This window comes from Triturus cristatus, chromosome 3_2, assembly GCF_964204655.1.
Source record: "Triturus cristatus chromosome 3_2, aTriCri1.1, whole genome shotgun sequence".
NCBI classification, from domain to species: domain Eukaryota; kingdom Metazoa; phylum Chordata; class Amphibia; order Caudata; family Salamandridae; genus Triturus; species Triturus cristatus.
Genome location: NC_140584.1, coordinates 957,737,036 through 957,751,241, shown reverse-complemented (window position 1 = coordinate 957,751,241; position 14,206 = coordinate 957,737,036). Strand labels below are relative to the sequence as shown.

The 14,206-nt window shown below is 43.0% G+C and overlaps 1 protein-coding gene across 2 annotated transcripts in view; it reads left to right on the top strand.

Annotated features, from left to right (window-relative positions):
* HNF1B (HNF1 homeobox B) overlaps window positions 1–14,206 on the top strand; it is a 115,197-nt gene that overhangs the window by 87,126 nt on the left and 13,865 nt on the right. For both annotated transcript variants that reach the window (XM_085649499.1, XM_085649500.1), the window contains exons 5-7: window positions 6,148–6,308; window positions 11,224–11,356; window positions 13,273–13,467. In XM_085649499.1, coding sequence (XP_085505625.1) covers window positions 6,148–6,308; window positions 11,224–11,356; window positions 13,273–13,467 — 489 coding nt within the window. The remainder of the gene's footprint in view (window positions 1–6,147; window positions 6,309–11,223; window positions 11,357–13,272; window positions 13,468–14,206) is intronic.

Here is a 14,206-nt window from a genome sequence, read left to right as displayed (position 1 = left end):
ACTGCATAGCATACTCGTTTTCTTTGCATTGGCGTCTGCTGATGTAAACCAAGTTGTTCTCAAATATAAAGTGCTAGATTACTGTTTTCAACGAAAGCACGGTGTACAAATACCATATGTAAAGTACGATATATTGTATATGTGCTCAACCCTGTCAATCATTTGACTGGAAATAGCTTTAATGGGAGCAGCCACAGCTGCTCTCTGGGAAGATTGCGGTATCTTATGCATGCTGCGGGTCCACCTATAAGGCTATTGGTCTGTGCTGAATGCATTAACCTGATGGGACAATATCTGTCAATATGGTTATCTTGGCACATGGGCAATGACGATTAATGCAAACCTGATGTGGCAGTATTATGCTTGCATTTTCAAAATAATGTACATCGAAGCCATCGTTGTTGCTTATTTATCTTATGCAGCTAACAACCATTGACAGAGCCGATAGTCCTGGCTTGTAGTAGGTGTAATTTTACTTGTTGTATCTGGAAGGAATGACAAAGCAGCAAAATACCAGTGTGGCGACACACTATGCTAAGCATGGATTTTTAGTTTGTGTTTTTATTATAATGTTTGTGTGCGCTGTACTTAGCTGCTGGCGGCCCGCCGTAGTTTTTCCTATAATGTTTGTATGCGGTGTACTTAGCTGCACTGTACTTAGCTGCTGGAGGCCCACCGTAGTTTTTATTATAATGTTTGTGTGCGCTGTTGTGGACTTCCTGCCCTCGTCTTCCTTTAGCTTTGGCATGATGACTGACCATATCCCCTGTTCCTTTACAACGACTGACAGCATCTTCATTCAGTTCACGTAAATACACTTGGCGTTCATTGGATTTCTGACCGTGCTTTTAGAACTGCAGGAAGCTCCTGTGACATACCTGTACTTCCAGAACGGGTGACAGTGCTTAAGGGGCACTGACATAACAAGCATTAAAAATGCAATAGGTCTCGCCTTTCATTAAGTTAAAGCCATTTGCTTTGCTATAAATACCATTAGCTGAGCTGCAAACAAAGCAGTTCCATTTCTCCAAAGTCAATTGAGTTATCAATCTCTTCTTTCCTCTAGTCTTGAACCACCTTTATGTTGGAATGTAGTCTTGTCTCAGAACGAGGCAGGTCTTCCTAGCTAGATGGCCAGGGCAGGATGGCACACAGCCAGGCAGACATCACAAGAAGGCCCTGGTTTAGAGCTCATTATTAGTACCTGAAATGTGTGATAACAAGTTAAAAGTAAAATTTTTGCTTTAACAGCATATTATGAGGGTTGTAGTAACTGTGCACCAGATCACACCAAATCTGTGGCTAGTACTTCCAGAAAAAGACTATGGATTACTTATTTTAATTAAATAGAGTAAACCATGCGATACACCATATCAATCAATCAATCAGTGGTTTATAAAGCGCGCTACTCACCCGTGAGGGTCTCAAGGCACTGGGGGGGGGTGGAGCAGCTCCGGATCAGTCGAAAAGCCAGGTCTTGAGGCCCTTCCTGAAGGTGTGCAGGGTCGAGGTGCGTCTGATGTTCACCAGGAGCTTGTTCCAGGTCTTGGCTGTGATGTAGGAGAAGGCTCTCCTGCCAGTTCTGTTTCTGCGGATGCGGGGGACCTCTGCCAGTGCGAGGTCGGTGGAGTGGAGGTTCCTCTTGGGTATGTGGAAGGATACACTCTCGTTGAGGTATTTGGGTCTGATGTTGTTGAGGGATTTGTAGGTGTGGGTGAGGAATTTGAAGGTGACCTTCTTCTCAACAGGGAGCCAGTGAAGGTCTCGTAGGTGTTAGGTCATGTGTTTGTGATGCGGTGTCCCAAGGACAAGTCTGGCTGCGGCGTTCTGGATGGTTTGGAGTTTGTGTAGAAGGGTTCTGTTGATTCCGGTGTATAGGGCGTTTCCGTAGTCCAGTCTGCTGGTTATGAGCGTGTGGGTGACGGTCCTTCAGCAGTTGGGAGGTGGGGGTCCATTTGAAGGTCTTCCAGAGGATGCGCAGGCAGTTGTAACTGGTGGAAGCGACGGTGTTTATCTGGCGGTTTATGGAGAGGGAGGAGTCGAGGATGATGCTGAGGTTTTGTGCGTGGTCTGTAGGGGTGGGTGGATTCCCGAGGGTGGAGGGCCACCAGGTGTTGTCCCAGGCGGAGGTGCAGGGTTCGAGGATAAAGACCTCGGTCTTCTCTGAGTTGAGCTTCAAACAGCTGTCTTTCATCCAGGCTGCCACGTTCCTCATTCCATCCTGGAAACAGAGTCTGGTATGCTAGGCATTATTCCTCATTTTGTGCACACAAACTCTAAATCCTTTGGTGACACATGCAGTAAAGATAATAATACATCTCAGTGTTACCCTAGGATTTAGTGAAGGGCTCTGAAAAGGTGGTCTAGTCTTCTGCAAATCACAACTCCCATATCAGGACCATGATCACAACTTGCACTTCTGCCAACAGAAAATCCAGCTTTAGCCATCATAGCTGCTTCCATAGGATGCGCTGAGATCCTCGAAGCAAGGTTGTACCGTCCACATTGTTCAAAACGGCCCTCTGGAAGCCGAAAGAGTCCCGCTTTAAATGAACAATGGCAAGACTCTGGCAAGTGCCTGGCCTGTTCTTCGGAGCACTAGCGAACTGAAGCATGAATTCTTGCATTGTTTGAGTTCCCTCGTATTCCAACCTTGGAATCCCTTGGAGCAAGCCTCTTCACACACTATCTTCTTGATCCTTCTCCAGCCTGTTCTATCCAGTTCTCATCTATGATCCCACGCATTGTTAATGTTTGTTTCTAACCTAGAATGTTTGTTTCCTGATCGCCCCCAATTTACCTTCTTGTAGTGTTATAAATTGTGTTTTACCTCTCATTCTCCAATTTAGTTTTGAGCCTAGGCCTGACGAGTCAACACATTTTGTCTGCTCCATTATGGGGTAATGTACCATTTCTCTGAGAAAGCTTATGACATTGACCGACAGTGTGATAATAAAAAAAAAATAATGGTAGGGGAGGCTTATTTGGTTAGGTGGAAGCGTGGAATGCCATGTTGTAAGAACTCACCGGGTTCTTGCTCTTTAAACACCATTCACGGTTTTACAGGCCAAGCAGGAGATAACAGGAGACTGTAAATAGACCACAAATGTATTGGGTGACGCCCCATGTTCAAGGTATTTACAGCTTATAAGACCAATTTCAAAGGCAATGCATCTGTGCACTGTGTCATAAACTGTGCTTACATTTACCGCCAAAGTCCACCTTCAAATTCTCTTATGAGAATTGCCAAAGTGGTCGATTTCACTATGTCCATGTGATTGTAAACTCGCTGAGTGGCAAGGGCACAGTAGCCTTCAGCTGCTGTCCTTGTGCATCATAAGTTAGTCCTGGTGTTGCCCAAGCCTCTCTGTGTCACTTCTCTAAACCTGACAAAATCAATTCAGGCCTCACGAGATTAGCAGAAGAGTTGCTGAGTATTAAGATTCTATCCCACAGGTTGAGAGATGTGTCTGTATATTTTAAGTTTTCTCCAGTTAGCACCGTCTCTTTGGACGATACACCAGTCTGAGTTGAATAAGTCCGTTGAGTCGGACATTCATGTACAATTTATGCGGGATCAACAGAAATTTTACATTCAATTTGTTTGCCGACACAGTCCTTGCAGAATTGATCTCACACACAAAGTGCATAATCTATTTGAAGCAAAACCAGAGAATTTGTAACATTTCATCATTCCTTACCCAGATATACTGAACAGATGCCCTTGTCTGACCGTGATCCAAAAGATAGAATGAATAACATTGACCCCCATGGTGCACACTGATCGGACCACCAGCTGAGTCGTTGAAGCTAATGAACCTGCAGCACATTCATTTCTTATGCCCTTCTACGGGACCTCTCCACGTTGTCTTCTATGAAGAATACTTTGATTTTTTTCCAAAGCAGATAATCTCATGTATGAACTACTTAATCCAGAGCTATCAGCACAGATTCAGGCAGGCCGACTGAGTCACATTTAGATGTATTATCTATAAATTTATCTCACATAAAAATCCTGAAAATATGGCATGGATTCTGTATAGCTTCTTGGGCCTCCCTCGTAATCTCTGTCTTCCATCCAGACATGAACTTGAGTTGAGGTACATATAGAGAAATTTGAGCAAGGATTCCTCTCTTACTTTACAAACGGATTTAGACCAGGTCACTGTCTTTAGTCGCTCTCAATGGCAGTCGCGGCCGGCATGACTCGTGGGTGGGGGGGGGGTGCGGGTGAGTGTTTGCGTGGGGGGGGGGATTTAAAAATAAAATAAACTTACCTTAACGGGTCCCGCACCGCCTCCGCTCCTGGCCGGGTCCCACGTTTTCCTGCTGCTTTCCTGCTCTCCTGCCTGTGGCAGGAACAGGAAGTACGCAGCCTCCCTCCCCTCCCCTAAGACATTCACAACGCTGTAATGGCAGCGTTGTGATTGGTGAGGACAGCGCCCAGACGGGCACCTCTGGGGAGGCCATTTTCTTTATATAGGCTGCATGCAATCTACATAGAGAAAATGCAGAGTGCGCATGACTGGTTTGGTCGGCCCGATAGGGCCGAACAAACAGTCAGGGCCCACAGCATTGGGCAAGCCACTCCTCAACCAGGCATACACTTCAGCTTTCTCGCAGCGCGAGAAGCTGAAACATAAAATGGTATTTAAAATACCATTTTATGTTTCTGCTTCTCGCACTGCGAGAAAGCAGTGGGGCGACACACCTCCGCCCTAATGGAGGATACGCCCCTGCTCAAAGGCATACTTTTGATGATGCTACCCAGAGGCGAAGAGAGGTGTTAAATTGGAAGAGGGAGATTGAGAAATTCTGGCTGATAATACACTTCACCATAGCTTTGCCAAAAAAAGTTGTTTTCTTGCGCCCAGGCACATGGGAACTATAAACCAACTCATGGAATGAGCGCTCTGTGCTAAGGCGAGTTGAACGGCTTTGGAACAATAGCTTGTGATTGGTCATGTGTTTACATTCCTAAGCTTCTCCTATAGTCTTGCAGTTCAAACCATGCATCATTTTGATTACCCATCCCTGCAATGTCTCCAGTCTGTCTTTGTTGCTTGGGAGACATGGTCTCTGGATGATACAGGGTATAGATATTTGTTCCATATAAGGATGTCTCTTGACCTTTCCTGAATGACTGCCTAGAAAGGAAGGCCCTGTCAGTAAATATGTCCATTCTGCTTATGGTAAATTTCTTGCTGTACTAGGACTCTGAGTTCAGCCAAATCCTAGGATACTAGAGAAACGGCAGGGTCTATGAATCCTCGTGACATGGGCGATGGGTGTTCATAGGGAAGAGTATATTGCACTAACTCTGCCTTAATTTCTCCTCATCTGCCATTTCAACTGCCCCAACTTTCTATCTTTGGCTTGGTATAAGTGTTAAAATACACATATTGTTCTTGTTAAATGGCACTTGCATAACACACTATGCATCATCATTATTAAGGGTTTGCAGTACTTTCCAGGGTATGGTGTATCAAAGATTTCCACCACAAACATTTCATTACAGTAGTCCAGCCTCCCTTCCGCTATCAACTGGGCTCCAAATGTATCTCTTAGGAAGGGAGCAAGAAAACCCTGTCCTGCTTTAAGTGACAACCAGCTCGCTCTGGAAGAGGGAAAATGCCAATATTGAGACAACACACACACACATGCACGCACACACACACATCATACTTAAATTGTTTTGGTGGAAGGTCAGAAGAGTCAGTCCACTTATGGGACCCCTCTCCTGGGATAACCATTCTGCATTCTAGCAACAAGCAGCCAGTTGCCTGTACATGGAGGCATCCAACAGCACAAAAAGACAGGGGATGGCGTACAAAAAGCACACGCCACAGCATAGCATCCTCTGGGGAAGACTCCCTATTTACAAGTCAGCCACTATCACCTTGCTTACTTGGTCTTCCCAAGCAGATAAAGGTGATCAGAACTTGCAGCCGAAATCTTCATACCACGTGAATGAACACGGGTTTGACCCCTGTTGGGAAAACATGGCCTTTTTGAGGCAGTTATGTCACGAAAACGCCTTCTATTAGTTCAAAAGACAGGCCAATGTGTAGCGTTGTTGCCCTCCAAGATGTCGCCATTACTGTTATTGTCCTCGTCTGAAACGTGTGCTTAATTTGCTCCCTACAGGAATACGGTACAGCCATCAGGGGAACAATGAGGTCACTTCCTCCTCGGCGATGAGTCACCACAGCAACAACTCGATGGTGACCAGCCAGTCGGTCCTGCAGCAGGTTTCTCCTGTCGGCATGGACCAGGGACACAGCATGCTCACACCTGATGGTAAATTGGTGAGTACACCTGGTCCATTGTAAAGCTGATTAGATAAGAGAGCCCTGAGCAGGCAAAACAAACAGGGCCTTTTTCAGTTTCTCACAAGGCCTAGTGTAAACAATGAGGCATTGTGGGCCGGGGTTGGGAGGAACTTCGGCGCGCAGCCTCCTGTGAGTGAAAGGCAGTGCTGTGACCCCACGCTTTCGCCTGTGCTGGAGGTGTGTGTTTTGAACCCGTCCAATAAACCTGACAAAGAAACCTTCGGGTTTTATTGATTAAATGCTTTGCAAGGCAGCAGAGTGGGTGAGACTGACTATGTTTGCACTTGGCTGCCGAAGAAATTCATGTTGATAAAATGTTCGTTCAGTTTTAGCCTTCTCATAACCTGTACTTAGCCAAGAAAGATAGATTACTTTTTTAAAAACTTTATTTTGTTCTCGGTTTTCTTTTGACGTAGCATTTATTTTATTTTAAATATTTTATATAGCATAGGGGACATTTTGGTAGCAGGACCTTCTCGGTCATGTAGGGCTGCATGCAGCTAGTTGTTCTAGGCCACGTTGAGACCAGATTATATGATATTTTGAGGGAATAATGTGATGGAATATTTGCACACTTGCACGTGTTTATTATGTTAGGTTTATTTACAAGCTTAGACAGAAGGAGATACATTTATTTGCTCAGAATCATGAAGCCATTATTAGAACTCTTTCCCCATTTTCAGTAAGTTGACTGCTAGACCTCATCTCTTCCCAGGGATGTGTAGCTTCAAATGTGTGTTGAAATAAGGGTCAAACACAAGGCACTGAAACTTTTCAGACACTCACCCCTAGTCATAGATCTGGGTTGAATCCATCATCATTCTTTAGCTCACTTCGCCACCTCAGTTCAGACCCAGCTATATGAAAATCAGTCTTGGCCCTATGCCTCATGGGAACAGTCGAACCCGAACTGCCAAACCAGGTCTTCCCTGAACCGGAAACAAGCATCCTGGGACCAGTTTCTGGGTAACACCCTTCATCAGCGAGGCTAGCTTGAATCCAGTGGCAAAGTGAGCAAGGGACCCACGTCTGGGCATACCCTGCCAACTTAGGGCTAACAAAGCAAACACAAGGAGATAATGGATGGAGCGCTGAAACTTTTCAGACACTCACCCCCAGTCACAGTTCTGGGTTGAATCCATTCTTTAGCTAGGGTGAATGTATGACATTGTTCTGCATTCTGTCCATCAATTGTTCTTTTTGCATTTGTCACCCCCAGTGGGACGGTTATACTCAGACGTGAGTCCCGTGCTCTCCATGCCACTGGAGTCAAGATATCCTGGCTGCTGAGGGCTGAAAGCCGAAACTAGTCCTAGGATGCTTGTTTCCAGTCCAGGAAGGACCTGGCCTGGCAGTTTGGGATGGAATGTTCCCATTGGGCACAGGGTCAAGACTGATTTGCATATGGCTGGGTCCAAACTGGAATGGCATGGTGAGCAGAAAAACAATGGATTTAGGCCCAGATCTCTGTACTGGGGTGAATGTATGACATTGTTCTGCATTCTGTCCATCAATTGTTCTTTTTGCATTTGAAATAAGGGTTCCCTGACTCCACATTGCTGGTCCAGCTTGAACTTTACGCTGAAAGACTTCGGACTAGAGGGATATTTTGAAGGTTTGCAGCAGAAAATGAGTCACTTTGCTTTTGAATAAAAACTGTTGTAAGATGCTAGTGAGGCTGTGCAAGTGAAAGTGATTTGATAAATATGGAACGTGTCTCTCGGCCTGTTCTTAAAAATCACCATCTCCTTATTTTGTGGTTGTGATTAGTACACGAACTTGAATTCGTCCCCAGGGCACTGGAATCCGCAGTCTGGAAATTTCTGTGCAGTAACAGTAAATGGCTGAGGTGGGCTGGGGCTAGCCCCCTCCCCCTTGCCTTTGGAAGGTCAGCTTGTATCTGTGGTATTGCTTGTGCTCTTGGTCTCAGAAGTTGGTTCCCAGGCTGCATTGCTGGACTTTGCACACATCTACAGACACTAAAAGGAATATGCCATGTGTGCCATCCAAGATAAATGCAGAGACATTTGAAACGTGGATTGGTGCATCCATGAGTTAAGTGCTTGAAACAGATTATAGACAAACTACCCTCGGCCTAACACAATCCCTGGCAAGCCAGTGCTTAATTTGAGCCAGTGGTATCCAGTGCACGGCACCGGCACGTAATTGTCAACACCTGCACTTAGGACAGTCAACAACATGGAGGCGCTGTGTGAGCTATTAAGAGATGGACACAACAACAGTTGTTTATGAATTCAGTGTACATAAAAATTACTAAAAAAAAATGCCGCCCAAGCCATTCTTATAGGTATTGGGGCCTGGATTAGTCTGAATTGTCACACTTGTAGGAGTGTGATCGTTAGCAGTTGTGTTGGTTCTGTCATTGGTAGTGCTGGCAGGGGCAATGGGTGGCGCAAGCTGCAGCGACCCACTGACTAGAGCCCTGGCGTTTATGATTTTACAAATTAAGCACTATCATACACACCCACACAAACAGTTACTGCAAGCACTGCATGATACATCAGTGCCCTGATTGTATTATGTGTCTGGTGTATGCCTGCTCACAGACAGAACGTTAAGAGGGCACCATTTATATAATGCACTCACCATAGGCGGACACAAAGATGTATTGTAAACATTGCACTCTTGTGTCATTGACATAGTGTAACCAGACTCAAATATAAGCAAGCTGTAAACAATGTCTCATTTGGATATTCTGCATAGCACACCCTGGTGCACACTTCGAGTGGGATGGGTGTGCTCAGATGTGGGTCTCGTGCTTTCGATGCCACTGGAGTCAGGCTAGTCTGGCTGATGAGGGTGATACCCCGAAACTGGTACCAGGATGCTTGTTTCCAGTCCAGGGAGGACCTGGCCTGGCAGTTCGGGCTGGACTGTTCCCATGAGGCACAGGGTCAAGACCAATTTGCATATAGCTGGATTTAAACTGGAATGGCATGGTGAGCAAACAAACGATGGAATTAGGCCCAGATCTCTGTACCGGGGTGAATGTTTGACACTGTTCAGCATTCTTCTGATCAATTGTTCTTTTTGCATATTTTACACATGGCACTGTTTCCGGCATGTGCTCAGTGCATGTCAGCTCACAGAGAGACTGTAGATACTGTGGTACTCATGTCATGTGATTGACTCTAAGCAATGCTCTAATAGCTGAAACAGTGCAGCCAGACATCCAAGTTGTAAGCTCTGTACTATTTGTGTCATATGCATATAACAGGCAGACATATTTTTATTGTATTTGTTCTATTAGGATTATTTATAAAGCGCAGACCTAGCCGTGAGCGGCAACAGAGAACTGAACATAGGCCTAGATTACTTGCTGCTTTGTGCAGGTTGCAGAGACTTTCACAAACTCAAGACTAAACTCACCAGTCCAGACAGAAACACAAATATGTTTAAAAACTGAGCAGATGTCCAATGGTGAGAAGGTGTAGGGATGACATCATTGGAAAACAGGATGATAACCTCTGTAAAGCTAGCACTGTTTGTATAAAATACTTATTTTAAGCAGGCATAAGAAACAGGCCGCAAACTCTACATTGTTTACGCCAAGTGTTGGTGTAGACATACAAACAGTAATTACTGAATGGTTTGTTGCAAGTGCTTGGTGTAGAGACATCTAGACAGGCGACAAACAATACACTCTTTTTTATGATGTGCTTAGTATAGGCAGACATACATCCCGTCAAATAAGATTGCCATCTGGGGTCTTGAGATCCTATGTAAAATGTTGCCTTTCAGTACTTCCTGTCTTGGCACAGTGTCCTTCCTGTTAGGTCCATCTCTAAAACAATAAAGTTAGGTTATGCTAGATATTACAATCCTCATTTTAGCTAGAATTTTAGCTAGACCTAATCAACCTGTTGTGTACTTACTTGTCACCAAAAAGTTTCTGGCTTGAGAAAAATGTTGAAATTGAATTCATTTTATAGTACAGTCAAAAATGTTAATTAGTCAGAAACAATTTAGCTGTAAATGGAGCTGATACTGTCCTGGGAAGGAATGCTGTTATTCCAAGATTCATATGGTACGGTCACAATGCTAATTACTACAAACGCCGCTCGCCCTGTATTGGGAACTAAGTTAAAAAAAAACCACAGCTTTATGTTGGCAGAAATACACACAGTCAAGATGGAGTGCTGCTTACAAGTAGTTCCTGTTATGTGTAATGTTTCCTTTCTGGACTTCCGGTTAGGTGATTTGGAGTCCCTGCTGCAAGGCTTCTTCCTAAGAACCGACCAGTTGGTGCCTGAAAGAGCTAATATTCATTTTAGCCAGACTTAATAAACCTTAGTCTAGGCCTGAGTGACTCAGGAAATGAGTGTGTCAGTCTGATTTGGAGTCCTATGGTGCACTCTACTGACAAAGCCTCAACCATGAATCTGGCACAGAACCTAGGAGGGCTGATATTGACAGGGCTAACTCAACACTGCTGCATCCATTCATGGATCTCCGAGAAAGTAGGGTTTGAAGAGGAGGGGATCTGTGTTTTTACCATGCAATATGGAAATTCGTACAATGGCAAAGTGTCATTCATGGTTCATGGCCATACCTATATTTCTTCTGTAATCATACATATTTTTCATAAGCACTTTGTTACTTTATTTCCCTTGGAGATCTTTACATCATATAGTGTGGGCTAGGTTTGAGGCAAAACCTGTTGCTCCATTGCTTATGATGCAGACAGCAAAAATGTTGGGAAATGGGTTTGCTCCAGTTTTACCCAGCCCACCACTTCCTGTGATGTGGCACCCTAACACCATGCTAGCTGTAAACAAAACTGTATGATACAATCTACACCCTTGTTAGAACCTGCCTGCCCTGGCAACTGTCTGTGGTTCATGGACTGTTCTCATTTGTTCTATTTCAGATTTCGGTTTCCGGAGGCGGGCTACCCCCTGTCAGCACGCTGACGAACATCCACAGCCTGTCCCATCACAACCAGCAACAGTCGCAGAACCTCATCATGACGCCGCTGACTGGAGTCATGGCCATCGCACAAAGTAATAACAACAACAACAAAAATAATACTCCGACTATTACAACTACTGCTACTAATATTAATAATGCAACTGCAGCTAATTATTCTACTATTACTAATAATAATTCTACTATTACTACTATGACTACTACTACTAATATTATTAATGCAACTGCTGCTAATTATTGTACTATTACTAATAATAATAATACTTCTACTATTACTGCTACTGCTCCTAACAACAACAAAAATAATACTCCGACTATTACAACTACTGCTACTAATATTAATAATGCAACTGCAGCTAATTATTCTACTATTACTAATAATAATTCTACTATTACTACTATGACTACTACTACTAATATTATTAATGCAACTGCTGCTAATTATTCTACTATTACTAATAATAATAATACTTCTACTATTACTGCTACTGCTCCTAACAACAACAACAAAAATAATACTCTGACTATTACAACTACTAATATTAATAATGCAACTGCTGCTAATTATTCTACTATTACTAATAATAATTCTACTATTACTACTATGACTACTACTACTAATATTATTAATGCAACTGCTGCTAATTATTCTACTATTACTAATAATAATAATACTTCTACTATTACTGCTACTGCTCCTAATAATAATGCAACTGCTACTATTTATTCTAGTACTACTACTACTAATAATAATAATTCCAGTATTACTACGACTACTAATATTAATATTACAACTGCTGCTAATTATTCTGCTACTACTACTAATAATAATGATAATACTTCTACTATTACTACTACGGCTACCAATGTTTTTAATGCAACTGCTACTATTTATTCTACTAGTACTAATAATAATAATTATATTACTACTATGACTACTAATAATAATTCTACTATTACTACTATGACTACTACTCCTCTAATAATATTAATAATGCAACTGCAGCTAATTATTCTACTATTACTAATAATAATTCTACTATTACTACTATGACTACTACTACTAATATTAATAATGTAACTGCTGCTAATTATTCTACTATTACTAATAATAATAATACTTCTGCTATTACTACTACGGCTGCTAATATTAATAATGCAACTGCTACTATTTATTCTAGTACTACTACTAATAATAATAATTCCAGTATTATTACTATGACTACTACTACTAATATTAATAATGCAACTGCAGCTAATTATTCTACTATTACTAGTAATAATTCTACTATTACTACTATGAATACTACTACTAATTTTAATAATACAACGTCTGCTAATTATTCTACTACTACTAATAATAATAATGATAATACTTCTACTATTACTACTACAGCTACCAATGTTTTTAATGCAATTGCTACTATTTATTCTAATAGTACTAATAATAATAATTCTATTACTACTATGACTACTAATAATAATTCTACTATTACTACTATGACTACTACTCCAACTAGTAATAATAATAATAATGCAACTGCAGCTAATTAGTCTACTAATAATAATAATAGCAATATTATTAATAGCAACAACAGTAGAACTAATACTAATACCTTCACTGCTCTGCATCATCTGCGTTTGTTGTCTTTGTTTGTTTGTGTAATTGTCCGTTTCTCTGATGTTGTCTTTGTCGAGTCGTTGTTGATCAGACAAAACTGAAAATCTGAAAAGACACTGTCAGAGCTGCCAACCGCTCGGTGCAGAGTTAGTGGTCAGCGATGACCTGTTACCTGTGCTCAAGGTTTCTTGGACCTTGACGGCCGCTGGAATGTTGAGACATGTTTCCATCACTTACAGGCTCGCCGTTGGCCATAGAACCTGTCATGTGTAGTAGCTGGTCAGGCGGCGTAGTGGCACGTGTTGGTGGATGGACGACACAGGCACAGAAGAGGCTGACAGGATGTGTTGTCCTTTCTCTGTTTCGTAGATCTCAACACCTCCCAAGCGCAGAGCGTCCCCGTCATCAATAGCGTGGCGGGAAGTCTGGCAGCGTTGCAGTCGGTGCAGTTCTCACAGCAGTTACACAGCCCGCACCACCAGCAGCAGATGATGCAGCAGTCGGGAGGCCACATGTCCCAGCAGCCCTTCATGGCCACTGTCGCACAGCTGCAGAATTCCCACAGTAAGGATCTTCACGGCGTCCATTTTGTGTTTCCTGGAAGTTGGGCGGGGCTTGAGTGTTATAGGCTTATTCCAAATAGCCCTGTGAGCAGCTCAGGAGTGAGGGTACACATGACAAATAAATATCAGTTATTATATAGCGCTATTTCCAAATAGTAGTGTCACTGCACTCTGCAGCATAAGATGATAGACATGTAGCTGTGCAGCACATATAGTATAGAGCATAATGTGAATGAAACTACATCCAAGCATTTGAGCTTTAACCTTGAGTTGACTGGAATTTGGTGGTCACATGCAAGGCCAGTACTGGGGCAAAGGCGGACAGCCATGCTGCCTTTAGCGGAGGAGGGAAGGTGATTTTCCCTAAAATGACACAAATGTTGTCCCCATGCCAGGAAAGACAGTTGCAAATATAACTTTGCAGAATCCTTCCAGTATCTCTGTACATCGGGGCCTACAAAAATGTCTGACTAATATTATTTGCCAATTAGTTTACTGAACATTGTAAGGCCCTATATACACGCCTAGGGTCCCCTTCAGAGTGTAGAAGGTCTAAGGAAAGATGCAGGTTCAGGGAGATGGCAATGGAGAAGATATGGTGATGGTGAGGGGCTGAAGGTTAAAATGTAATGGGCACACCTGCACACCACTGTAAGGATCATACACAGATGTGACCTCTGCATTTAAGTTCTGCTGCACAGAGATGAACCTGTCACTCAAACCGAGTTAGAGTTATAAAG